Source organism: Oncorhynchus tshawytscha, linkage group LG22 (genome assembly GCF_018296145.1).
Source record: "Oncorhynchus tshawytscha isolate Ot180627B linkage group LG22, Otsh_v2.0, whole genome shotgun sequence".
Classification (NCBI taxonomy): domain Eukaryota; kingdom Metazoa; phylum Chordata; class Actinopteri; order Salmoniformes; family Salmonidae; genus Oncorhynchus; species Oncorhynchus tshawytscha.
The window spans coordinates 29,601,119-29,623,746 of NC_056450.1; the positions used below are offsets into that span (position 1 = coordinate 29,601,119).

Here is a 22,628-nt window from a genome sequence, read left to right on the forward strand (position 1 = left end):
AATTAAGGTAAAATAAAAAAGAGCTGGTGTACCTGAGTCAGGTTTGTAGGCCTCCTTGCTCGCACACGCTTATTCAGTTCTGCCCACAAATTTTCTACAGGAATGAGGTCAGGGCTTTCCTTGACTTTGTTGTCCTTAGGCCATTTTGCCACAATTTTGGAAGTATGCTTGGGGGTCATTGTCCATTTGGAAGACCCATTTGCGACCAAGCTTTAACTTCCTGACTGATGTCTTGAGATGTTGCTTCAAAATATCCACATCATTTTCCTCCTTCATGATGTCCTCTATTTTGTGAAGTGCACCAGTCCCTCCTGCAGCAAAGCACCCCCACAACATGATGCTGCCACCCCTGTGCTTCTGAGGTTGGGATGGTGTTCTTTCTGAATCATGAATTCACTGGCAACGGAGCAGAGCGAGGCCTGCATCCAGCAACATCACCAGTCACATGAGCCGTTTTTTGCAGTTGTTTCAGTACAGCACTACACGGAGCGAGAGGGGGAAGGGCAAAATTCACTGAACTAGTTTCAATGTATAAAATCCCTTGGGAGTCTCTGGATTTTGGGTGAACTTCTCATTTAATAACAGTAGGGAGTAGCAGAAGAGAGACAATAATATCAATTCTTTACAATACCCATTGGCCAAAAAAAATGTATTTTTTCTTTCTATCCTTTAATTAAAGATGTCAGACACATACCACTCAGGCATGGTGAGAGGCATGCCGTGTGCTGTAGGTCAGCCAACAGGTTGCCATGACAACTCGGTAGTTTCGGCTGAATGTAGGGTTGGGAATAGGTGAGAGCTTAAGATCTTTAATGAATGCTGCACGGCGCCCTCCCAGCCAGCGTGTGTTTACTGACTGCAATGAAACAAGGCTCCGTCGACTCGACTACGCGGGGAGCGACTGTTCCAAAGCTAGGCAAGCCAAAATGTCCCTGAATCTATCATGTTAATTAGTTTGCTGATGGATAAATAGCTAAATGTTCCGCAGGTCTGCCATTATCTGTAGCTCATTAAGGGATTAAACACAAACCTCATCTGTTTAATTAATTAGCACGTTAACATATTGTCATTTGCTCTTTCATCAAAAGGCCTGGAGCACTGACGCATGTTCTCCCTCAAAACAATATGCTTTCCATAAACGGCATTGAGCCACTCGACTGTTACTCTCCTCTTGTCAGTGCTGTTCCAATGCCAAGCTCAACTTAATAAGTCACTATGCTGCTGCATAAAAGGCCGGGTGATAAATGTATTCATCAATGTGCTAGCTACACTTCACACTGCAATATTCTAAATGGGAATCGAAAAGGCTCATGCACCAAGAGCAGCAACAGTCTAACTCCTATCCATCGTCAAATTCATCTGCAGTAGATGCCAACCTGGGAAGAAATGATTTTCAATGATTAATTTACAGGATGAACTGTATAAATAAAAACATATAATTGAATTGGAAGCCAGGACATTATACATCAAATAATTTGTGCAGCTGTGCCCTGCCTAAGGAAATCTCTAAGGGAAACGCTGATTGTGTTGTCTTACCTCTTCCAGTTTGTATGTGATCATGGTGAAGGCCCTGAAGACACAGTCTGTAGAACCAGTGATGGTGATGATCCTCTCTGGACAGGAGCCCTCTGAGATGTTCACCCGTGCACTGCTCTGTAGGGGGATAGACCAAGAACCAGGGTCTAGCTTTATTCACGTTCTATTAGATGAGGAGAGCATGGTTATAGCATGTGGTGGAAGGCGCAAATAAGGTGCACAGGTAAGAGGGCAGAGAGGTGAGGAGGACACAATGAGGTTAGTATGGATAAGAAGGGGTATGGTTAAATAGATGGAGGCCAAACTCCAGACCAGTTAAAAACTTCTTAGAGCTAGGCCTCTTTTTTCTCAATTTCCACCTGAATGACGTGTCCAAAGTAAACTGCCTGTTGCTCAGGCCCTGAAGCCAGGATATGCATATAATTGGTACCATTGGAAAGAAAACACGTTGAAGTTTGTAGAAAGTTAAAATAATGTAGGAGAATATAACACAATAGATATGGTAGGAGAAAATCCAAAGAAAAACCTTTTTTTTGAGAGAGACCATGCTCTTACAATGGCAAGCATAAGGGCATACGGGCAAAATTAGGGCAAAATTAGCTCCCAGGATGCAATTCCTATGGCTTCCACAGGCTGTCAGCAGTCTATGTTCAAGGTTTCAGGCTTGTAACTTCAAAAACAAATAAGAAATATCACTTTTAGTACAGGGTCACAGTCTTGGAAATTCGTGTTTGAGTGCGCTATGAAGACATAAGGAATATTATAGTTTGATTACATTTGATTACATTTTAGGGTATCTGACGAGTAAATATAAACGTATTTTGACTTGTTGAAACCAAGTTTAGGGGTATTAAGGCTATTTGTGAATTTATGAAACCTGTGCAGGTGGAAAAATATTTTGATGTGGGGCGCCGTCCTCAAACAATCGCATGGCATGATTTCACTGTAATAGCTACTGTAAATCGGACTGTGCAGTTAGATTAACAAGAATTTAAGCTTTCAATCGATATAAGACACTTATATATACCTAAATGTTAAATATCCATAATTTGTATTATTATTTATTGAATTGCGCACTCTCCAGTTTCACCAGAAGTTGTCCCGCTAGCGCCTAGGCTTAATACACCCTGCTCCACAGATAACTAACAATTTATACGGGAGCTGCATCACCCGTATAAAGTTGACCTTGCTGTAACTAAACTCTAGGCTGGTACTCTGACTTCTCCATCAACTGTCCCTTCATTTTTCTCCAGAGCCCTGGGGTCTGGGGATCAGAGACTGGACATATGAGTATTAGAGGTATGGTGGTACTTTAACAATGTTGATTACAGTCATCTTATGGAGTCATTCTGGCACTGTGAGGACAGACAGGGCCTGGGGAGGAAGCCAAAGAGCCTCATATTGGGGAACTAACTAAAGGCATGTCTATTTGTCTGACTGACTGACTGACTGACTGGGTGGATGGAGGGCTAACTAGCATGGATGACTGGTTTACTGGCTGACTGGGTGGAGGGCTGACTAGCATGGATGACTTGTTTACTGGCTGACTGATCCAGTGGACCGACAGGGCTACATGATCACCCAGTCTAACTGACTCTCTGTTTCACATTCTGCTTCATAAAGTACAACATAATAGTTTTACACCAGAAGTCAGAGGGAAGAGAACCAACACAATGGCAATCAAATTACTTTTTAAACAAGGAGTTAATCAAGCGCCATCGGATCAACTGCAGCTTTGATGTTTATGAGGGAGAAACAGAAGAGACATAAAAGAGAGAAAGAGAGGGAGGAGACAAACTGAGAAATGGGGAGAGAGGGTGGTTGAGAAAGCTTGACAGGGACAGGCAGAGACAGAGAAAAGGGGGGAGAGGGAAAGACAGAGAGAAAAGAGAGAGCTTCATACAGATAGAGAGATAGATAGAGAGAGTGCAAAAAAGGGAGAGATGAAGCCACCAGTGGCGAATAGGCAGGTCAGACTATGTGGCTGTTCTGTATGCTATACCAGTCACTCTTCCCAAACATCCAGAGGGTTTGAGTTTAATATTAATGCAACACAACCAATATTAGACACTGTCTCCGGTTTGATTATGTTTTGCCTTGAACTATAACCTTTTCGTGATGGTACACTTCTGGTCTACACAATAACTGGAAAATAAAGATTGCATATTGAATGCATATTGAGACAGAAACAAGATGTGATACTGATAGCTTTGGAGCTAGTTGATATGCATGTATTTCATCAACCAATGACAGGCTCTACTTTGCATGTATTATGGTAATGTGGAGTACAGATAATGAACAGTGGTGATAAGAAGCTGGTAACATACCTCTTCTCGTATTCTTTTCACCGTCTCTCCTTTCTGGGAAAGAGAAGACGAAGGACAACTTTGAAGTAAGGTGTGTGTGTGATTTGTTAAAGTGGTGTCCTCAACTTGCATATTGAAATCCATCTGTACTTCAAATCCCTATTAAACCGATACTTTTCTTCACATTGACTACATTTCCCCTCCATTGAAATGTAATCGGAGCTAACACAGCATAGAAAATGGAATCCTCTACCAATCTGAGATGGATAGCACCATGCTGACAAACAGTATCCTCATCCCATCCACATATGAAATGTTAATAATATCTATCCATTTTCACTTCAATCTCTTCCTTTATGTTCACATCTATAGCCCTCTACTCTTCTAGTATCAACTCTTAATGTCTGTCCTGTCCTTGTGTGAGATCTTTTCTGTGTGGCCTGCAGCCAGCCAGCCTGCCAGGCACGTCACCCAGGCTCAGGAGTAGAATCAAGTCACACCTCTGTCATACATCCTCTGTCAGCTTTATATTGCCTCTCCATCTGTCACTTTTATATTGGCCTCAGCCCATCATTCTCTCCTCCCTTCTCCAAGTGATTCTACCACCTACGCCTATGACATTGACAACCAGATGTGTTCTAATAAAAACACAACCATACTATTTTGTGTACTTAGCAACACTGTTATTTAATTCTAAATAGTATGCTAGTGTGTAGTTTGGGAAATTTTAGAGGTTGTGGTTCTGGAGGCCAGTAGAGATAGAGTTGATGAATGAGAGAGGGGGAAGGTAGCAATTAACACAAGTGCTTTGGATGGAGAGCCTGGTTACAGGTCTGTTTCAGCACGGTATGTGCAAAACAGAGCATTTCTCGCCCCCATCTCCATGTATCCCCTTTTCTTCTTTGTCAGTCTCTGTCTGTTCTCTCTCCCCTCTTTCTTATCCCCTGTTTCTCTCAATATTTCATATCCTCTGTGATGGTTTCCCCATCCCCCCTTCTCTCTCTCTCTCTCTCTCTCACTCTCTCTCGCTCTCACTCTCTCTCGCTCTCTCACTCACTCTCTCACTCTCACTCTCTCTCGCTCTCTCACTCACTCTTTCTCTCTACCTGTTCTATTACAGGGCAAGTGAGAGCCAGCGAGGGGGTAAAGAGCAACCTAAACCCGCCCTAGAAGACACTAAACTGGAAAAGAGTAGCCTACACCCCTCCTAGTACACACAACTGATGGAGAGCAGCCTGCACTCCAACTAGAAGACACTAAACTGGAAAAGACTAGCCTACACCCCTCCTAGTACACACAACTGATGGAGAGCAGCCTACACTCCAACTAGTAGACACTAAACTGGTAAAGAGCAGCCTACACTCCAACTAGTAGACACTAAACTGGTAAAGAGTAGCCTACACTCCAACTAGTAGACACTAAACTGGTAAAGAGTAGCCTACACTCCAACTAGTAGACACTAAACTGGTAAAGAGTAGCCTACACTCCTCTAGTAGACACTAAACTGGTAAAGAGCAGCCTACACTCCTCCTAGTAGACACTAAACTGGTAAAGAGCACACTCAACTAGTAGACACTAAACTGGTAAAGAGCAGCCTACACTCCTCCTAGTAGACACTAAACTGGTAAAGAGTGGCCTACACTCCTCCTAGTAGACACTAAACTGGTAAAGAGTAGCCTACACTCCAACTAGTAGACACTAAACTGGTAAAGAGCAGCCTACACTCCAACTAGTAGACACTAAACTGGTAAAGAGCGGCCTACACCCAACTAGTAGACACTAAACTGGTAAAGAGCGCCTACACCCTCCTAGTAGACACTAAACTGGTAAAGAGCAGCCTACACTCCAACTAGTAGACACTAAACTGGTAAAGAGCAGCCTACACTCCAACTAGTAGACACTAAACTGGTAAAGTAGACAGACACTAAACTGGTAAAGAGCAGCCTACACTCCAACTAGTAGACACTAAACTGGTAAAGAGCAGCCTACACTCCAACTAGTAGACACTAAACTGGTAGAGAGCAACCTACCTCCTAGTAGACACTAAACTGGTAGAGAGCAGCCTACACTCCTCCTAGTAGACACTAAACTGATAAAGAGCAGCCTACACTCCAACTAGTAGACACTAAACTGGTAAAGAGCAGCCTACACTCCTCCTAGTAGACACTAAACTGGTAAAGAGTAGCCTACACTCCTCCTAGTAGACACTAAACTGGTAAAGAGCAGCCTACACCCCTCCTAGTAGACACTAAACTGATAAAGAGTAGCCTACACTCCAACTAGTAGACACTAAACTGGTAAAGAGTAGCCTACACTCCTCCTAGTAGACACTAAACTGATAAAGAGCAGCCTACACTCCTCCTAGTAGACACTAAACTGATAAAGAGCAGCCTACACTCCAACTAGTAGACACTAAACTGGTAAAGAGCAGCCTACACTCCTCCTAGTAGACACTAAACTGGTAAAGAGCAGCCTACACTCCTCCTAGTAGACACTAAACTGGTAAAGAGTAGCCTACACTCCAACTAGTAGACACTAAACTGGTAAAGAGCAGCCTACACTCCTCCTAGTAGACACTAAACTGGTAAAGAGCAGCCTACACTCCTCCTAGTAGACACTAAACTGGTAAAGAGTAGCCTACACTCCTCCTAGTAGACACTAAACTGGTAAAGAGCGGCCTACACTCCTCCTAAACTGTAGACACTAAACTGGTAAAGAGCGGCCTACACTCCAACTAGTAGACACTAAACTGGTAAAGAGCAGCCTACACCCTCCTAGTAGACACTAAACTGGTAAAGAGCAGCCTACACCCCTCCTAGTAGACACTAAACTGATAAAGAGCAGCCTACACTCCTCCTAGTAGACACTAAACTGGTAAAGAGCAGCCTACACTCCAACTAGTAGACACTAAACTGATAAAGAGCAGCCTACACTCCAACTAGTAGACACTAAACTGGTAAAGAGCAGCCTACACTCCAACTAGTAGACACTAAACTGATAAAGAGCAGCCTACACTCCAACTAGTAGACACTAAACTGGTAGAGAGCAGCCTACACTCCAACTAGTAGACACTAAACTGATAAAGAGCAGCCTACACTCCAACTAGTAGACACTAAACTGGTAGAGAGCAGCCTACACTCCTCCTAGTAGACACTAAACTGGTAGAGAGCAGCCTACACTCCTCCTAGTAGACACTAAACTGGTAGAGAGCAGCCTACACTCCTCCTAGTAGACACTAAACTGGTAAAGAGCAGCCTACACTCCTCCTAGTAGACACTAAACTGGTAGAGAGCAGCCTACACTCCTCCTAGTAGACACTAAACTGGTAGAGAGCAGCCTACACTCCTCCTAGTAGACACTAAACTGGTAGAGAGCAGCCTACACTCCTCCTAGTAGACACTAAACTGGTAAAGAGTAGCCTACACCCCTCCTAGTAGACACTAAACTGATAAAGAGTAGCCTACACTCCTCCTAGTAGACACTAAACTGGTAAAGAGCAGCCTACACCCCTCCTAGTAGACACTAAACTGATAAAGAGTAGCCTACACTCCAACTAGTAGACACTAAACTGGTAAAGAGTAGCCTACACTCCTCCTAGTAGACACTAAACTGGTAAAGAGCAGCCTACACTCCTCCTAGTAGACACTAAACTGATAAAGAGCGGCCTACACTCCAACTAGTAGACACTAAACTGGTAAAGAGTAGCCTACACTCCAACTAGTAGACACTAAACTGGTAAAGAGTAGCCTACACTCCAACTAGTAGACACTAAACTGATAAAGAGCAGCCTACACTCCTCCTAGTAGACACTAAACTGATAAAGAGTAGCCTACACTCCAACTAGTAGACACTAAACTGGTAAAGAGTAGCCTACACTCCTCCTAGTAGACACTAAACTGGTAAAGAGCAGCCTACACTCCAACTAGTAGACACTAAACTGGTAAAGAGTAGCCTACACTCCACCTAGTAGACACTAAACTGGTAAAGAGCAGCCTACACTCCAACTAGTAGACACTAAACTGGTAAAGAGTAGCCTACACTCCAACTAGTAGACACTAAACTGATAAAGAGCAGCCTACACTCCAACTAGTAGACACTAAACTGATAAAGAGCAGCCTACACTCCTCCTAGTAGACACTAAACTGGTAAAGAGCGGCCTATACTCCTCCTAGTAGACACTAAACTGGTAAAGAGCAGCCTACACTCCTCCTAGTAGACACTAAACTGGTAAAGAGCAGCCTACACTCCTCCTAGTAGACACTAAACTGGTAAAGAGCAGCCTACACTCCTCCTAGTAGACACTAAACTGGTAAAGAGTAGCCTACACTCCTCCTAGTAGACACTAAACTGGTAAAGAGCAGCCTACACTCCTCCTAGTAGACACTAAACTGGTAAAGAGCGGCCTACACTCCTCCTAGTAGACACTAAACTGGTAAAGAGTAGCCTACACTCCTCCTAGTAGACACTAAACTGGTAAAGAGCAGCCTACACTCCTCCTAGTAGACACTAAACTGGTAAAGAGCGGCCTACACCCCTCCTAGTAGACACTAACCTGGTAAAGAGCGGCCTACACTCCTCTTAGTAGACACTAAACTGATGAAGAGCAGCCTACACTCTTCCTAGTAGACACTAAACTGGGAAAGATCGGCCTACACCCCGTCCTATAGCAGACACTAAATGGGCTGACAGTAATATGCCTTTCGGAGCTCCGTTTCAACCGGAGGTTTGCAGTCAATGCACTAATGTTTCTGTTTGATGGATTACTGTATTACATTAGAGGATAGAGAGGTCTGAAGTGGGTTGGTTTAAGGCAATTACATTTACAGTCAGAAAATTGTGTGTCAGGAGGCCTTATGTCTGTTGTGCTTTTACAGTAGAATGGAAAGACATAGAAAAATCATTCCACATAGATTGGTTTATGAACACTTTCAAAATGGCATGGTGTGAAGCGTCTATTTTTAATAGAGGATAATTCCCATCACTTGTGTTAGTACAATATTAATCTAATTCTAGAAAATGTCTTAATTGATCTGAAAATAGGCATCCCTTGTGATAACAGCATGTCTTGGATCAGAAAGCCCCTCTGAATACTGTATCTCTTCAGATATGAGTTTTAAATAACATTTATATGATAGAAGAAAAAGATAAGCCTTCTTACCTTGCCTATGATGCTGCCAACTTCCTAAAAATACCAGGGGATAAAAAAAATATAGATTCCTGAATTAAAGAAATACAAGATTCTGAGAAATATCTACCTCTACTTTCCAGAGACTCCTATCACCAACAGCGTCTTTTTCTTTGTGCTAAATCGACATACAGTGAGCTCCAAAAGTACTGGGACAGTGACACATTTTTTTGTTCTTTTGACTCTTTGGATTTGAAATGATACAATGACTATGAGGTCAAAGTGCAGACTGTCAGGTTTAATTTGAGGGTATATTCATCCATATCTGGTGAACCGTTTATATATTACAGCAATTTTTGTATATAGTTCCCCTATTTTAGGGGACCAAAAGTATTGGGGCAAATTCACTTATGTGTATTAAAGTATTACAAGATTTAGTATTTGGTCCCATATTCCTAGCATGCAATTTTTACACCAAGCTTGTGACTCTACAAACTTGTTGGATGCATTTGCCGTTTGAATAGGTTGGGTTTCAGATGATTTGGTGCCCAATAGAAATGGATGGTAAATAGTTCATTTACTTTTATTGTAAAACATTTTTTTTAATGTAACCTTTATTTAACTAGTCAAGTCAGTTAAGAACAAATTCTTATTTACAATGAAGGCCTACCCAGGCCAAACCTGGACGACGCTGGGCCAATTGTGCCCCGCCCTATGGATCTCCCAATCACGGCTGGATGTGATACAGCCTGGATAAGAATAGACTGTTTCTAAACACTTCTACATTAATGTGGATGCTACCATGATTAAGGATAAAAACTATTTAATTCATTTTATAAAAGGGCTGTAACGTTACAAAATGTGGAAAAGTAAAGGGGTCTGAACACTTTCCAAATGCACTGTATTATCAGTATACTGTCTTAACCAAATCTCGCATGTACAGTTGAAGTCGGAAGTTTATACATACACCTTAGCCAAATACATTTAAACTAAGTTTTCACAATTTCTGACATTTAATCCTAGTAAACATTCCCTGTCTTAGGTCAGGTAGGATCATCACTTTATTTTAAGAATGTGAAATGTCAGAATAATAGTAGAGAGAAGGATTTATTTCAGCTTTTATTTCTTTCATCACATTCCCAGTGGGTCAGAAGTTTACATACACTCAATTAGTATTTGGTAGCATTGTCTTTAAATTGTTCAACTTGGGTCAAATGTTTCGGGTAGCCTTCCACAAGCTTCCCACAATAAGTTAGGTGAATTTTGGCCCATTCCTCCTGACAGAGCTGGTGTAACTGAGTCAGGTTTTTAGGCCTCCTTGCTCGCACACGCTTTTTCAGTTCTGCCCACAAATTTTCTATGGGATTGAGGTCAGGGCTTTGTGATGGCCACTCCAATACCTTGATTTTGTTGTCCTTAAGCCATTTTGCCACAACTTTGGAAGTATGCTTGGGGTCATTGTCCATTTGGAGCACCCATTTGCGACCAAGCTTTAACTTCCCGACTGATGTCTTGAGATGTTGCTTCAATATATCCACATTATTTTCCTCCTCATGATGCCATCTATTTTTGAAGTGCACCAGTCCCTCCTGCAGCAAAGCACCCCCACAACCTAATGCTGCCACCCCCATGCTTCACGGTTGGAATGGTGTTCTTCGGCTTGCAAGCCTCCCCCTTTTTCCTCCAAACACAACGATGGTCATTATGGCCAAACAGTTCTATTTTTATTTCATCAGACCAGAGGACATTTCTCCAAAAAGTACGATCTTTGTCCCCATGTGCAGTTGGAAACCGTAGTCTGGCTTTTTATGGTGGTTTTGGAGCAGTGGCTTCTTCCTTGCTGAGCGGCCTTTCAGGTTATGGTGATAAAGGACTCATTTCACTGTGGATATAGATACTTTTCTACCTGTTTCCTCCAGCATCTTCACAAGGTCCTTTGCTGTTGTTCTGGGATTGATTTGCACTTTTCGCACCAAAATGCGTTCATCTCTAGGAGACAGAACACGTCTCCTTCCTGAGTGGTATGACAACAGTATGGTGTTTATACTTGCGTACTATTGTTTGTACAGATGAACGTGGTACCTTCAGGCACCTGGAAATTGCTCCCAAGGATGAACCAGACTTGTCAAGGTCTACAATTATTTTTCAGAAGTCTTGGCTGATTCTTTTGATTTTCCCATGATCTCAAGCAAAGAGGCACTGAGTTTGAAGGTAGGCCTTGAAATATATCCACAGGTACACCTCCAATTGACTCAAATTATGTCAATTAGCCTATCAGAAGCTTTTAAAGCTATGACATAATTTTATGGAATTTTCCAAGCTGTTTAAAGGCACAGTCAACTTAGTGTATGTAAACTTCTGACCCACTGTAATTGTGATACAGTGAATTATAAGTGAAATCATCTGTCTGTAAACAATTGTTGGAAAAATTACTTGTGTCATGCACAAAGTAGATGTCCTAACTGACTTGAAAACTATAATTTGTTAACAAGAAATTTGTGGAGTGGTTGAAAACTAGTTTTAATGACTCCAACCTAAGTGTATGTAAACTTCTGACTTCAACTGTATATTATTTACATTCTACAAAGAAGAGCAGGAGCACGAGTCAGGAGGGAAATCATATTACAAAATTATATTCTTAAAATCCAACATTTGAATCCGAATACTTTAACTAATCCCTAAGCATTCATTCCTATATACCTACAGTTATTCCCATACAATTACTCTTATATATTCCCAGTTATTCCCATCCACTCAAACTGTACCTTGCCGTGCATGAGCAGTCGGAGTGTAAGGGTCACACCCAGGCCCCCGTCTCCGAAGTCCTGCTCACAGTTCATAGTGATGTGGGAGTTGCACACAGGGAGACGCATGAACAAGGCTCATCCAATGGTCACGCTGTCAGATGAAGACTGTTGCTCTCTCTCTTCTCTGTCACTCCCCAGTCCTTCAAAGCTCTGCTGAGACAAAGTAAAGGAAATGCCATTTGTTAGACTTGATATCTGTTTCGTATCAATACAACTAGATTTCAATACAAACACTCTTACTCATTTGTTGTGATGTTTTACCTCAACATCTTAATGATGTGATATCAACTAGCATGTCACTTTGCAATAGGAAGTCAATGGATAAATCTCCTGTTTGCATGACAAGACAGAGCCACCATCCCATCTCAATCTCACAATGCAGGATGCTTGAAACAGAATCTGAATTCAGAGTGTTAAATTCAAATCAGTCACTCTCAGTGAGTCCTGCTCCATGGCCATTGTGCTTTCTGTAGCTGTTCAAGGTCTAACCCACTGAACACCTGCATTGTGAGCTTCACAGAAAGTGAGTACAGTATGCAGACTGATGTCTATCTCTAAGGTTACCATTATGAACTAGTTGAACAGGGCATTGAGGACAGCATAAAGCTCAAACAAGTTCACAATATCCTGTTGAATGTAAGGTTTGCCCATCAATGTGCACATTAAAGCAATATATCTCAACCCACTGATAATGAAGCAGCAATGTCCCATCCTTCTGAGGTAATTGTAAATTGGTGGTCATCCATAACTAACATTCTGACAACACTGCTCATGTCAAGTTGCAAAATACATTTACACATACATGTTATTCAATCATTGCACCCACACTGCTCGCGCGCTTGAACTTGGATCTATTTGCGACGCTTGACGCACTGCAAGTCCCGCCTCGCCCATCTCCTCATTGGTTTTTAGGAGCATATACCCAAGTGGGTGATTGAAAGATGAACTGAGGTCCACACTCCAGTCCAGTTGTTGGTGCTAAGGCACCTTAAAGTTGGTTGCCAACCGCCATATAAAGTCCAAAGAAGAGGAAGCCTGATGTCTGCTAGAAACTAACTCTGTTTCCCCTTTTATCTGTGGATTAATCGAGTCAGCATGAAAGTCAGAATAATGAAGAAATAATGTGTGAGCAGGCTATTGACTCCCAGCAGTGCTGCTGTCAGCTGCAGGGTTCCAGGCCACTCTGGCTAGCGGGGAGATTGGGCCCTAATAGACAACGAGTGGGTGTTAGTGAGTACAGGATGAGACTGACTGGCCCATGATTAACTGGCAGCCGACTTCCCTATAATCAGAGAGGTTGGAGAATGACAGCACACAATGGCCTGGTTTCCTTGCATACATGGGTTATGCGACGATTGTTCCTTTCAAACGTTTTAATTGTAGGTTACAATGGCACTTTGGTTTCAAAAAGTGCATTTAATTAGATTACAGCTTGCAGTTGTTTCAGTTCTTCAGCTTATTAAAAAACTGTGCTGTGCTGTACTGTGATGTGCTCCAACAATGTGAAGACTAGGCTGTTGTACACAGAAATAGATAAGCTTCAGCACCAGTGAGAAAGAAAGGGGTAAGATGGATGGTGCAGAGATTTGAACATGTTCACCACATCAGTTTCCAATGAGACACCTTTCCACTGAATTCAGTATGACAGTGCACTACTGGGTACACTGCGTGCATGTCAGTTCTTGTGACATATTGTGAGTCACCTGGGTGCTCGGCAGTCTAGGCACACAGGGTGTATAATTAGCTTATGGAGATATTTACGTTTCCTCTTGATTTATGGTGGATTCTGACTGTTGTCAGCCCAGACAGAGTAAGTACAGGGTTTGTTATATAAATAGCTGGCTTCTGCACCAGTAGAAGTAATCAAACTAAGCGCACAATCCCTAAGAGCAAATGAAGAGCTGCAAAATTACCACATAATATTTGGGTAATTTTGATAAATCATCTTCATCAGTTATTCTCCAGAGTAATTCACTCAATGCCATTCCAGACACAGCCATTTCAGGAAGTAGTAAATGGAAATTGCCCATGTTTTTTCTATTGGTATTTTCAAGTGATGTATGAAATTGTATTCATTTCCTGAAATGAATTAGAATCGACCCAAACTCTGGCACTGTACAGCAGTCCACATGCACACACACATAGCCCCAGCCCTCTGCACTAACACTAATAATGATACATCTAATTTGTATGATGTTTTTTGAGTAAGTCAGAGCAGTCCAGCTGACGCTGCAGTCGCCTGCATATGGATTCTGTTCTGCACTTGTCCCCTGTAGAGTGGCTCGCATATCCCATCGTCCCTGTTTGTTCAAGGCCACTTGTTTTAATAGGAACGCTGCTGACCGTCAGCCAAGTGCATTCCACCTAGCCTTCAACACCAGGTATGCTGCTGCTGGCCTACTGATTAAGACATCACTGAGGAACACAATCGCTCCCTCCGGCTTCAAGCAGGTTCCTTGTTTCTTAACCTGCCTCTTCACATCGCTTCATACATTTTTCAAAATGTTTTAGGGCGGCATGTGGGGGTGAATTTTTGTAAGTGTCCATGTTGTTTTTGTGCAGGCAGGTTAGAGTATGTCATATGTCTGGAGATCATGGTTAATCAAAAGGAGTCTGCTGTTTGATAAAATGCTATTCCTCAGAGGCCCCTTCTAGACAGGTTTAATAGCATGGGCTGCTAGCTATCTGTTTATTTATGTACAGTATGCATGCAGAGGCTCTTTAAACCTAACATGCCATCCCTCTCTGACTATCATGTGGTAGCTTGGCTGCTACTTGCCTAAGCCTGTGGTGTCCGATTAATTACCACGGCACAGCCTTGCAATGCTGGCCTGTCAGCGACGGCCAGAGAGCAAAGCAGAGTGGCGGTGATAAGATATGAACTGGGCTAGAAACAACTTTATCTGCTTTTAAAGAGACACACTGGATTGACTTGACAACATTATCTAGGGTAATTTACTCCTTTATATTAAAGCCTCACACAATTATGTCCAAGATGTTACACAAAATAGTGGCCCAAGTGCTGACCACAGATGAACTGAAAAGCAAACATTTCCTCTCTTATCTTTGAAAGAGACAAAATGCAGAGTTTACTCCTGCGTGCATCATGCTCCAAAACACATCTGATTATCATGACACACACATTTACGTAACGGCGCGCTAACTCCATTATGCTGTAGGGCACGGCTAAAAAGTTAGCACTTTATTGCATTAGGAGAATGGTTGGAGGGATCATTATGTGCTGCTCTCTGGGCTGATAACAAGGCACGTGTTATATGTCTGTGAGGCGAAGGGGCGGTGTGATGAGCCTCTGAACTAACCCATTCTCAGAATCCCAAGCACCAGTGTTCCAGAATGAACAAAGCCCCTCTGTTCTAAATTAAAACTCAGTTCTACTCAGGGCAGGGGAATTAGAGAGGTACCAGACTGCACTGCATGGTGAGGACAAGGCAGAGGCAGCTTGTCCTGTAGACAGTCCTGTAGGTCTGTCTCTGTATGTTCGTTGAACCTCACACAGTAGTGTTGCTCTTTCTAATTGGACAGTCTGATGATTTGTTCAATTGTGATTCATTACTTGGGAGGATCTCAATATTCACAAAAAAAGTAAAAAGTAATAATATCATAAACACATTCCAAGAACCCCCAAATACATGTTACTTTCCTCTTGGTTATAACACTAACAAGTATAACTACTCATTTTTAGGCCCCTTTAACAAAAAGTTCAAAATGTCTTTGTTGCATTGTTTTTTCTTCTCTCCTTTCTTGGAGCGCACATCAAAGATGTGACAGATAAAAGCAGCTGTTCTGCCATCCCTCAACACTGATTGTTTTCTCTCTGTCTGTGTTTCCAGGAGTGTCCTGAGAGACTGCTGAAGATGAAAAGAATGGTGTTTGACCAACTTGTCTCACCGATTGGACACCAGTTCTGAGACTAGGATGGTACCAACACAGCGACACAACAGCAGGCCTGGGCATGGTTCTGGATCTGGGCCTAAGCCAAGGGGGACAGAGGGGGAACAGAGGGAGTGAGGAATGGGGACATACCTCATCACCTTGGAGAGAAAAGAAACAGGGTTCCCTCTGCATACTGTACATATAAAGGGTGAGGGGTATAGGGTATCCAGAGGGATAAGATAGGGTTTCCCTCTTAGACACACAGAGAGGAAAGGGTGTCAACTTGCATACACAAGTTGTGTAAGGGCAGAGGGCGCAAGGTAGACCACTTCACTGTTCACACACACCACACGCGTACACACCCACACATACAGTTGAAGTCTGTTAGCCAAATACATTTAAACTCAATTTTTCACAATTCCTGACATTTAATCAGAGTAAAGATTCCCTATCTTAGGTCAGTTAGGATCAGCACTTTATTTTAAGAATGTGAAATGTCAGAATAATAGTAGAGAGAAGGATTTATTTCAGCTTTTATTTAAGTGTTTCGGTTAGCCTTCCACAAGCTTCCCACAATAAGTTGGGTGAATTTTGGCCCATTCCTCCTGACTGAGCTGGTGTAACTTTTAAATTTGTATTTTTATTTTATTTCACCTTTATTTAACCAGGTAGGCTAGTTGAGAACAAGTTCTCATTTGCAACTGCGACCTGGCCAAGATAAAGCATAGCAGTGTGAACAGACAACACAGAGTTACACATGGAGTAAACAATTAACAAGTCAATAACACAGTAGAAAAAAAGGGGAGTCTATATACATTGTGTGCAAAAGGCATGAGGAGGTAGGCGAATAATTACAATTTTGCAGATTAACACTGCAGTGATAAATGATCAGATGGTCATGTACAGGTAGAGATATTGGTGTGCAAAAGAGCAGAAAAGTAAATAAATAAAAACAGTATGGGGATGAGGTAGGTAAAGATGGGTGGGCTATTTACCGATAGACTATGTACACCTGCAGCGATCGGTTAGCTGCTCAGATAGCAGATGTTTGAAGTTGGTGAGGGAGATAAAAGTCTCCAACTTCAGCGATTTTTGCAATTCGTTCCAGTCACAGGCAGCAGAGAACTGGAACGAAAGGCGGCCAAATGAGGTGTTGGCTTTAGGGATGATCAGTGAGATACACCTGCTGGAGCGCGTGCTACGGATGGGTGTTGCCATCGTGACCAGTGAACTGAGATAAGGCGGAGCTTTACCTAGCATGGACTTGTAGATGACCTGGAGCCAGTGTGTCTGGCGACGAATATGTAGCGAGGGCCAGCCGACTAGAGCATACAAGTCGCAGTGGTGGGTGGTATAAGGTGCTTTAGTGACAAAACGGATGGCACTGTGATAAACTGCATCCAGTTTGCTGAGTAGAGTGTTGGAAGCAATTTTGTTGATGACATCGTCGAGGATCGGTAGGATAGTCAGTTTTACTAGGGTAAGTTTGGCGGCGTGAGTGAAGGAGGCTTTGTTGCAGAATAGAAAGCCGACTGAGTCAGGTTTGTAGGCCTCCTTGCTCGCACACGCTTTTTCAGTTCTGCCCACAAATTTTTTATGAGATTGAGGTCAGGGCTTTGTGATGGCCGCTCCAATACCTTTTGTTGTCCTTAAGCCATTTTGCGACACCTTTGGAAGTATGCTTGCGATCATTGTCCATTGGGAAGACCTTAACTTCCTGACTGATGTCTTGAGATGTTGCTTCAATATATCCACATACTTTTTCTCCTCATGATGCTATCTATTTTGTGAAGTGCACCAGTCCCTCCTGCAGCAAAGCATCCCCACAACATGATGCTGCCACTCCCGTGCTTCACGGTTGGGATGGTGTTCTTCGGCTTGCAAGTGTCCTCCTTTTTCCTCCAAACATAACGATGGTTATTATGGCCAAACAGTTCTATTTTTGTTTCATCAGACCAGAGGACATTTCTCCAAAATGTACGATCTTTGTCCCCATGTGCAGTTGCAACCATAGTCTGGCTTTTTATGGTAGTTTTGGAGCAGTAGCTTCTTCCTTGCTGAGCAGCCTTTCAGGTTATGTTGATATAGGACTTGTTTTACTGTTGATACTTTTGAGATACTTTGTTTACTTTTGAGATATATAGATACTTTTGCACCCATTTCCTCCAGCATCTTCACAAGGTCCTTTGCTGTCGTTCTGGGATTGATTTGCACTTTTCACACCAAAGTACGTTAATCTCTAGGATATAGAATACGTCTCCTTCCTGAGCGGTATGACGGATGCGTGGTCCCATGGTGTTTATACTTGCGTACTATTGTTTGTACAGATGGACGTGGTATCTTCAGGCGTTTGGAAATTGCTCCCAAGGATGAACCAGACTGGGTCTACAATTTTTTTCTGAGGTCTTGGCTGATTTCTTTAGATTTTCCCATGATGTCAAGCAAAGAGGCACTGCGTTTGAAGGTAGGCCTTGAAATACATCCACAGGTAAACCTCCAATTGACCCTATCAGAAGCTTCTAAAGACATTACATAATTTTCGGGAATTTTCCAAGCTGTTTAAAGGCACAGTCAACTTAGTGTATGTAAACTTCTGACACACTGGAATTTAGATACAATGAAATAATTTGTCTGTAAACAATTGTTGTAAAAAAAAGTAGATGTCCTAACCAACTTGCCAAAACTATAGTTTGTTAACAAAAAATGTTGTGGAGTGGTTGAAAAACGAGTTTTAATGACTCCAACCGAAGTGTATGTAAACTTCCAACTTCAACTGTACATGATAACACCCCCGCACCACCACCACACACACAAACACACAAAGGGAGAGGGTGTCCACATTTAACAAGGGAGAGGATAGGCTTTGATCACAAGGTCCTCAGCTGTTGAGATATTAGAAGGGAAAGGGGCCACAGCAACTGCCAAACTGCCTTTAGTACTGCAGATAAGCAACACTAGGGCTGGAAGGGATCAATTCTATTTCAATCCCATTTCAGTCATTTCAAGGGATTAATTGAAAATAACCCAATATCAATTAACCTCTAGAGTTAACTGAATTGACAGAATTAATCCAGAACCTGAAGATGAATTACTGAATAAAAGCACAACTAGTGAGTTAATGTAAAAAAAAAAAAGTTCAAATAAAATCAACATTGCCATTGTTAGAGCAAGAACATTAAATATATTCATAATTCATGTTTTAAATGATGTAGTACTGCCAACGCTATTTCCGAGGGTCAGAGATACCTCGGCACCACATTAACCAACAGAAAAGTATACGCCTCCCTATTTTATAGAGAGAGCAGAGTACCCAACCCAACCAGCTTCTCTTCAGCAAACAACAGTGGTCAGACAGACACTTAGGTTCTAATGGCACCATTCGTCCACTCCAAACCCTAATGAGGTCTATAGGGAACACGCTTCCTCCATTTCCTCTGATATCATTCATACCCATCAAAATGCCGGGCCTGTCTTTGTGTTGCAGTAGGGTCCAAACATGAGGGAAAGGGTAAAGGCTCTAATTATGAAGGAGAGACAGGGTAATCAAAAGCCAAACGATAAAGGGGGAGAGTTCATTCAGACAGGGTTGACTTTTGGAACAGATAATCTGCCACACAAAGTGAGGTTGGTGATGATTTGATGTTGTCTTTGGCTTTGGCTTTCATAGGTACAATTTGTCTTTGGCTTTCATAGGTACAATTTGTCTTTGGCTTTCATAGGTACAATTTGTCTTTGGCTTTCATAGGTACAATTGGGTACCATAGGTACACACTGAAAGTGATGGAATGGAACCTTAAAGGTACAACCCAACAGGTTGTCCAGATCCTGATCCACCATTTGGTAAACACAAGTCAAAAGAACCTATTTCACACAACCAAACCTTATTTGATATGTTCTGTGTCAGCAGCATGTCTGTAGCTGCAGCTGTACACAGCCTTCAGCGATGTCAGGGCCATGCCCAGACATATTCCGCATATTTGGAGGAATGCGTACTTAAGCAACCGGCTGGAATGGGTCAAATCAAATGCGTATGTAAAACTGAGGCCAGTCTCTTTAAACCTTGTACTGCAGTGGGCTAAATCAGGGTCAATCAGTGTCGAGGGATGGCGGGACAGCTGCTTTTATCTGTCACATCTTTGATAAGCACCAAGTAATCTTAAACAAATATACTTTGAAACAAAAGTATGCAGCTCACACACATGGTTATGGGCTTAAAAAAAGAAGACACCTGTACCATGTCAGATATATAATTGAAATGTATTAAATTTTGAGTTTGCATCCAAATTTACACTTCATATACATCACAGAAGATTGAAATATAACAAAATCGTTTGACATAGAATCACCGGATTGTTGACATTAAAATAAATGAATAATTCATGTTTATTAATTATGAAAAATATGATTATATATAACTAGATTGTTTTACCAGGTAAGTTGATAAGAACACATTCTCATTTAAAGCAACAATCTGGAGAATAGTTACAGGGGAGATGAATGAGCCAATTGGAAGCTGGGGATGATTAGGTGGCCATGATGGTATGAAGGTCAGATTGGGAATTTAGCCAGTTCACCAGGGTTAACACACCTACTCTTACGATAAGTGCCATGGGATCTTTAGTGACCACAGAGAGTCAGGACAACTGTTTCACATATCATCCAAAAGACGGCACTCTACACAGAGCAATGTCCCCAATCACTGCCCTGGGGCATTGGGATATTTTTTTAAGACCAGAGGAAAGATTGCCTCCAACTGGCCCCCCAACACCACTTCTAACAGCATCTGGTCCCCCATCTAGGGACCAACCAGGACCAACCTTGGGGCGGCAGTGTAGCCTAGTGGTTAGAGCATTGGACTAGTAACCGAAAGGTTGCAAGTTCAAATCCCCGAGCTGACAAGGTACAAAATCTGTCTTTCTGCCCTTGAACAGGCAGTTAACCCACTGTTCCTAGGCCGTCATTGACAATAAGAATTTGTTCTTAACTGACTTGCCTAGTAAAATAAAGGTAAAAAAAGAAAATAATAAAAAACCCTGCTTAGCTTCAACAGCAAGCCAGCAGTGGGATGCAGGATGGTATGCTGCTGGCAAATAACATTAATAACGTTCCACCCATGAGGCCACTATGTCATTTGACTGCAGGAAAGGGCTAGTAGTTATTTAAGTTTGATCAGTATTAACAATATATTGTAAGCCCCTATGAAAACTGTGAAGCTTTTTCAGCAAAGTGGAATATAAGTCTATACTCTAGAATATATATATATATATATATATATATATATATATAAATATACAAATATACTCTATACTCTATATATAAATATACTCTATACTCTAGAAATAAACACTCAGTCGAAGACATTCAGTTCACCCTCAAGAATGAAAACGTTACTTGAGCATGGCTGCTTTTGACTTTCTCTCCACAGAGGGGGGAGAGAGAGAAAGAGAGCAAGCGAGATAGAGAGAGACACGAGGCTGCAAAGAAACAAGAGGCTTGAAATTAAAGACCAGTGTTTGATATCTCAGCGTCTCTGTCTCCTTCTCTGTCACTTAGACCCCTGTTTTATCTCTCAAAGTCTCTGTCACTTCTAACGGGAGGGGTCAAGCCTCGGCACAGGGGGGACTTCCTACTTCCATCCTTCCCTCTGTATCAGATCCAGCATTAATCTGGAACTGTGTCTGCCTGCCCAGCCAAACCCAGCCCCCTAGAGAGGGTTACAAGACCCCTGACTCTCTCCTACTTTAGCCAGTTTACTGCCGCAGAGAGGAGTCCAGCAGCCCTGCCCTGGTACACTGCTGGCTGACCACCTTAGCCATATGATCCTTAGCTCACTGTGTGCTCTTACTGAAGCAGTATATTTAACATGTCATCTGAGTTCATTCTCAGGCAAGTGAAGTCGGAACATGTTCTCCTGTAGCAGAACCAACAGGGGATATGGGATTGATAAAAAGGTGCTATCTATTGGCTGTCCCTGTAGAATAACCTTTTGAAGAACGCCCTTTGGTTCCAGGTAGAACCCTTTCACAGAGGGTTCTACAATAAACCCAAAAGAGTCCTACCTGGAACCAAAAAGGGTTCTCCTATAGGGACAGCCGAAGAACCCTTTTGGAATCCTTTTTTAGAAGAGCGCAGGGAATCAACGAGGGGAGAGGATGCATTATGTCATGGCAACTGGTAGAGATATCAATCCATCTCCACTCTTTTGAAAGACATCATCTCCTTAGAAACACATCAGATGAGATGAAGCTTGAGAGGAGAGAGTGACACCCCTTTGACACTATCATTAGAAGGGTGTGTTTGAGCTTTATAAGTATTATTAATGAGTTGGGTTGACAACTGACGCCATAAAGTCAGTATGACACTATGTCATTACATAAAATGACAGTTGTCTCTGGTTGTCAGTCTGGTGCAGTCCTGTCAGCCCTCAATCCATGCTAGCTCATGCATGTGAAACGGATTCGTCATTTGCTGGCAATTAACTGTCTGGTTGACATTCACAATATCAAACGTCTCCTGTGATCATGTGATGACGCCACTCATAAGGTATTTGCTTTCAAGGCGTGTCCGATGTCAATATTAAGGAAACCATAGTTCCTCTCATTAAAGCACGAGAGAAGAGAACAATGGAAGGCAAACATCCAGATAGCTATTGATCATTAGAGAGGCCATGTTTCTGTGTTGTCAGCCCTTAGCTCTGAGTGGCTGCTTGTTCCAGACACACAGCAACACAGTGTCACAGGCTGCAATTATGCTGGCTTTGGTTGTAGTGGGGACAGCAGTGCCAGTGCAGATGATCTCTATACTGTAGTCATCTAGCATGCTTCAGTTCTGCTCTAATGCAAACTCATCTTTTGAGAATCAGAGATCACTTCGGATGGCTTAAAAAATAGGGTAATCCTAGGGTAATCCTTAACTGTTTTTTTTTTTTGCTGATACAGACAGATTCTGTTTTGGGAAAAC

The 22,628-nt window shown here is 42.3% G+C and overlaps 1 protein-coding gene across 5 annotated transcripts in view; it reads right to left on the bottom strand.

Moving 5' to 3' along the window:
- The window catches only part of LOC112222290 (poly(rC)-binding protein 3), an 88,451-nt gene that overhangs the window by 56,274 nt on the left and 9,549 nt on the right, over nt 1–22,628 (bottom strand). For 2 of the 5 annotated variants that reach the window (XM_024385049.2, XM_024385051.2), the window contains exons 2-5: nt 11,733–11,924; nt 9,001–9,024; nt 3,864–3,896; nt 1,537–1,653 (exon numbers count right to left, since the gene is read on the bottom strand). In XM_024385049.2, the coding sequence (XP_024240817.1) occupies nt 1,537–1,653; nt 3,864–3,896; nt 9,001–9,024; nt 11,733–11,840 (282 nt within the window). In that variant the 5' untranslated portion in view covers nt 11,841–11,924. Of the gene's footprint in view, nt 1–1,536; nt 1,654–3,863; nt 3,897–9,000; nt 9,025–11,732; nt 11,928–22,628 lie in introns of all 5 variants that reach the window. The other 3 variants (XM_024385050.2, XM_024385052.2, XM_024385053.2) reach the window with 3 other exon arrangements.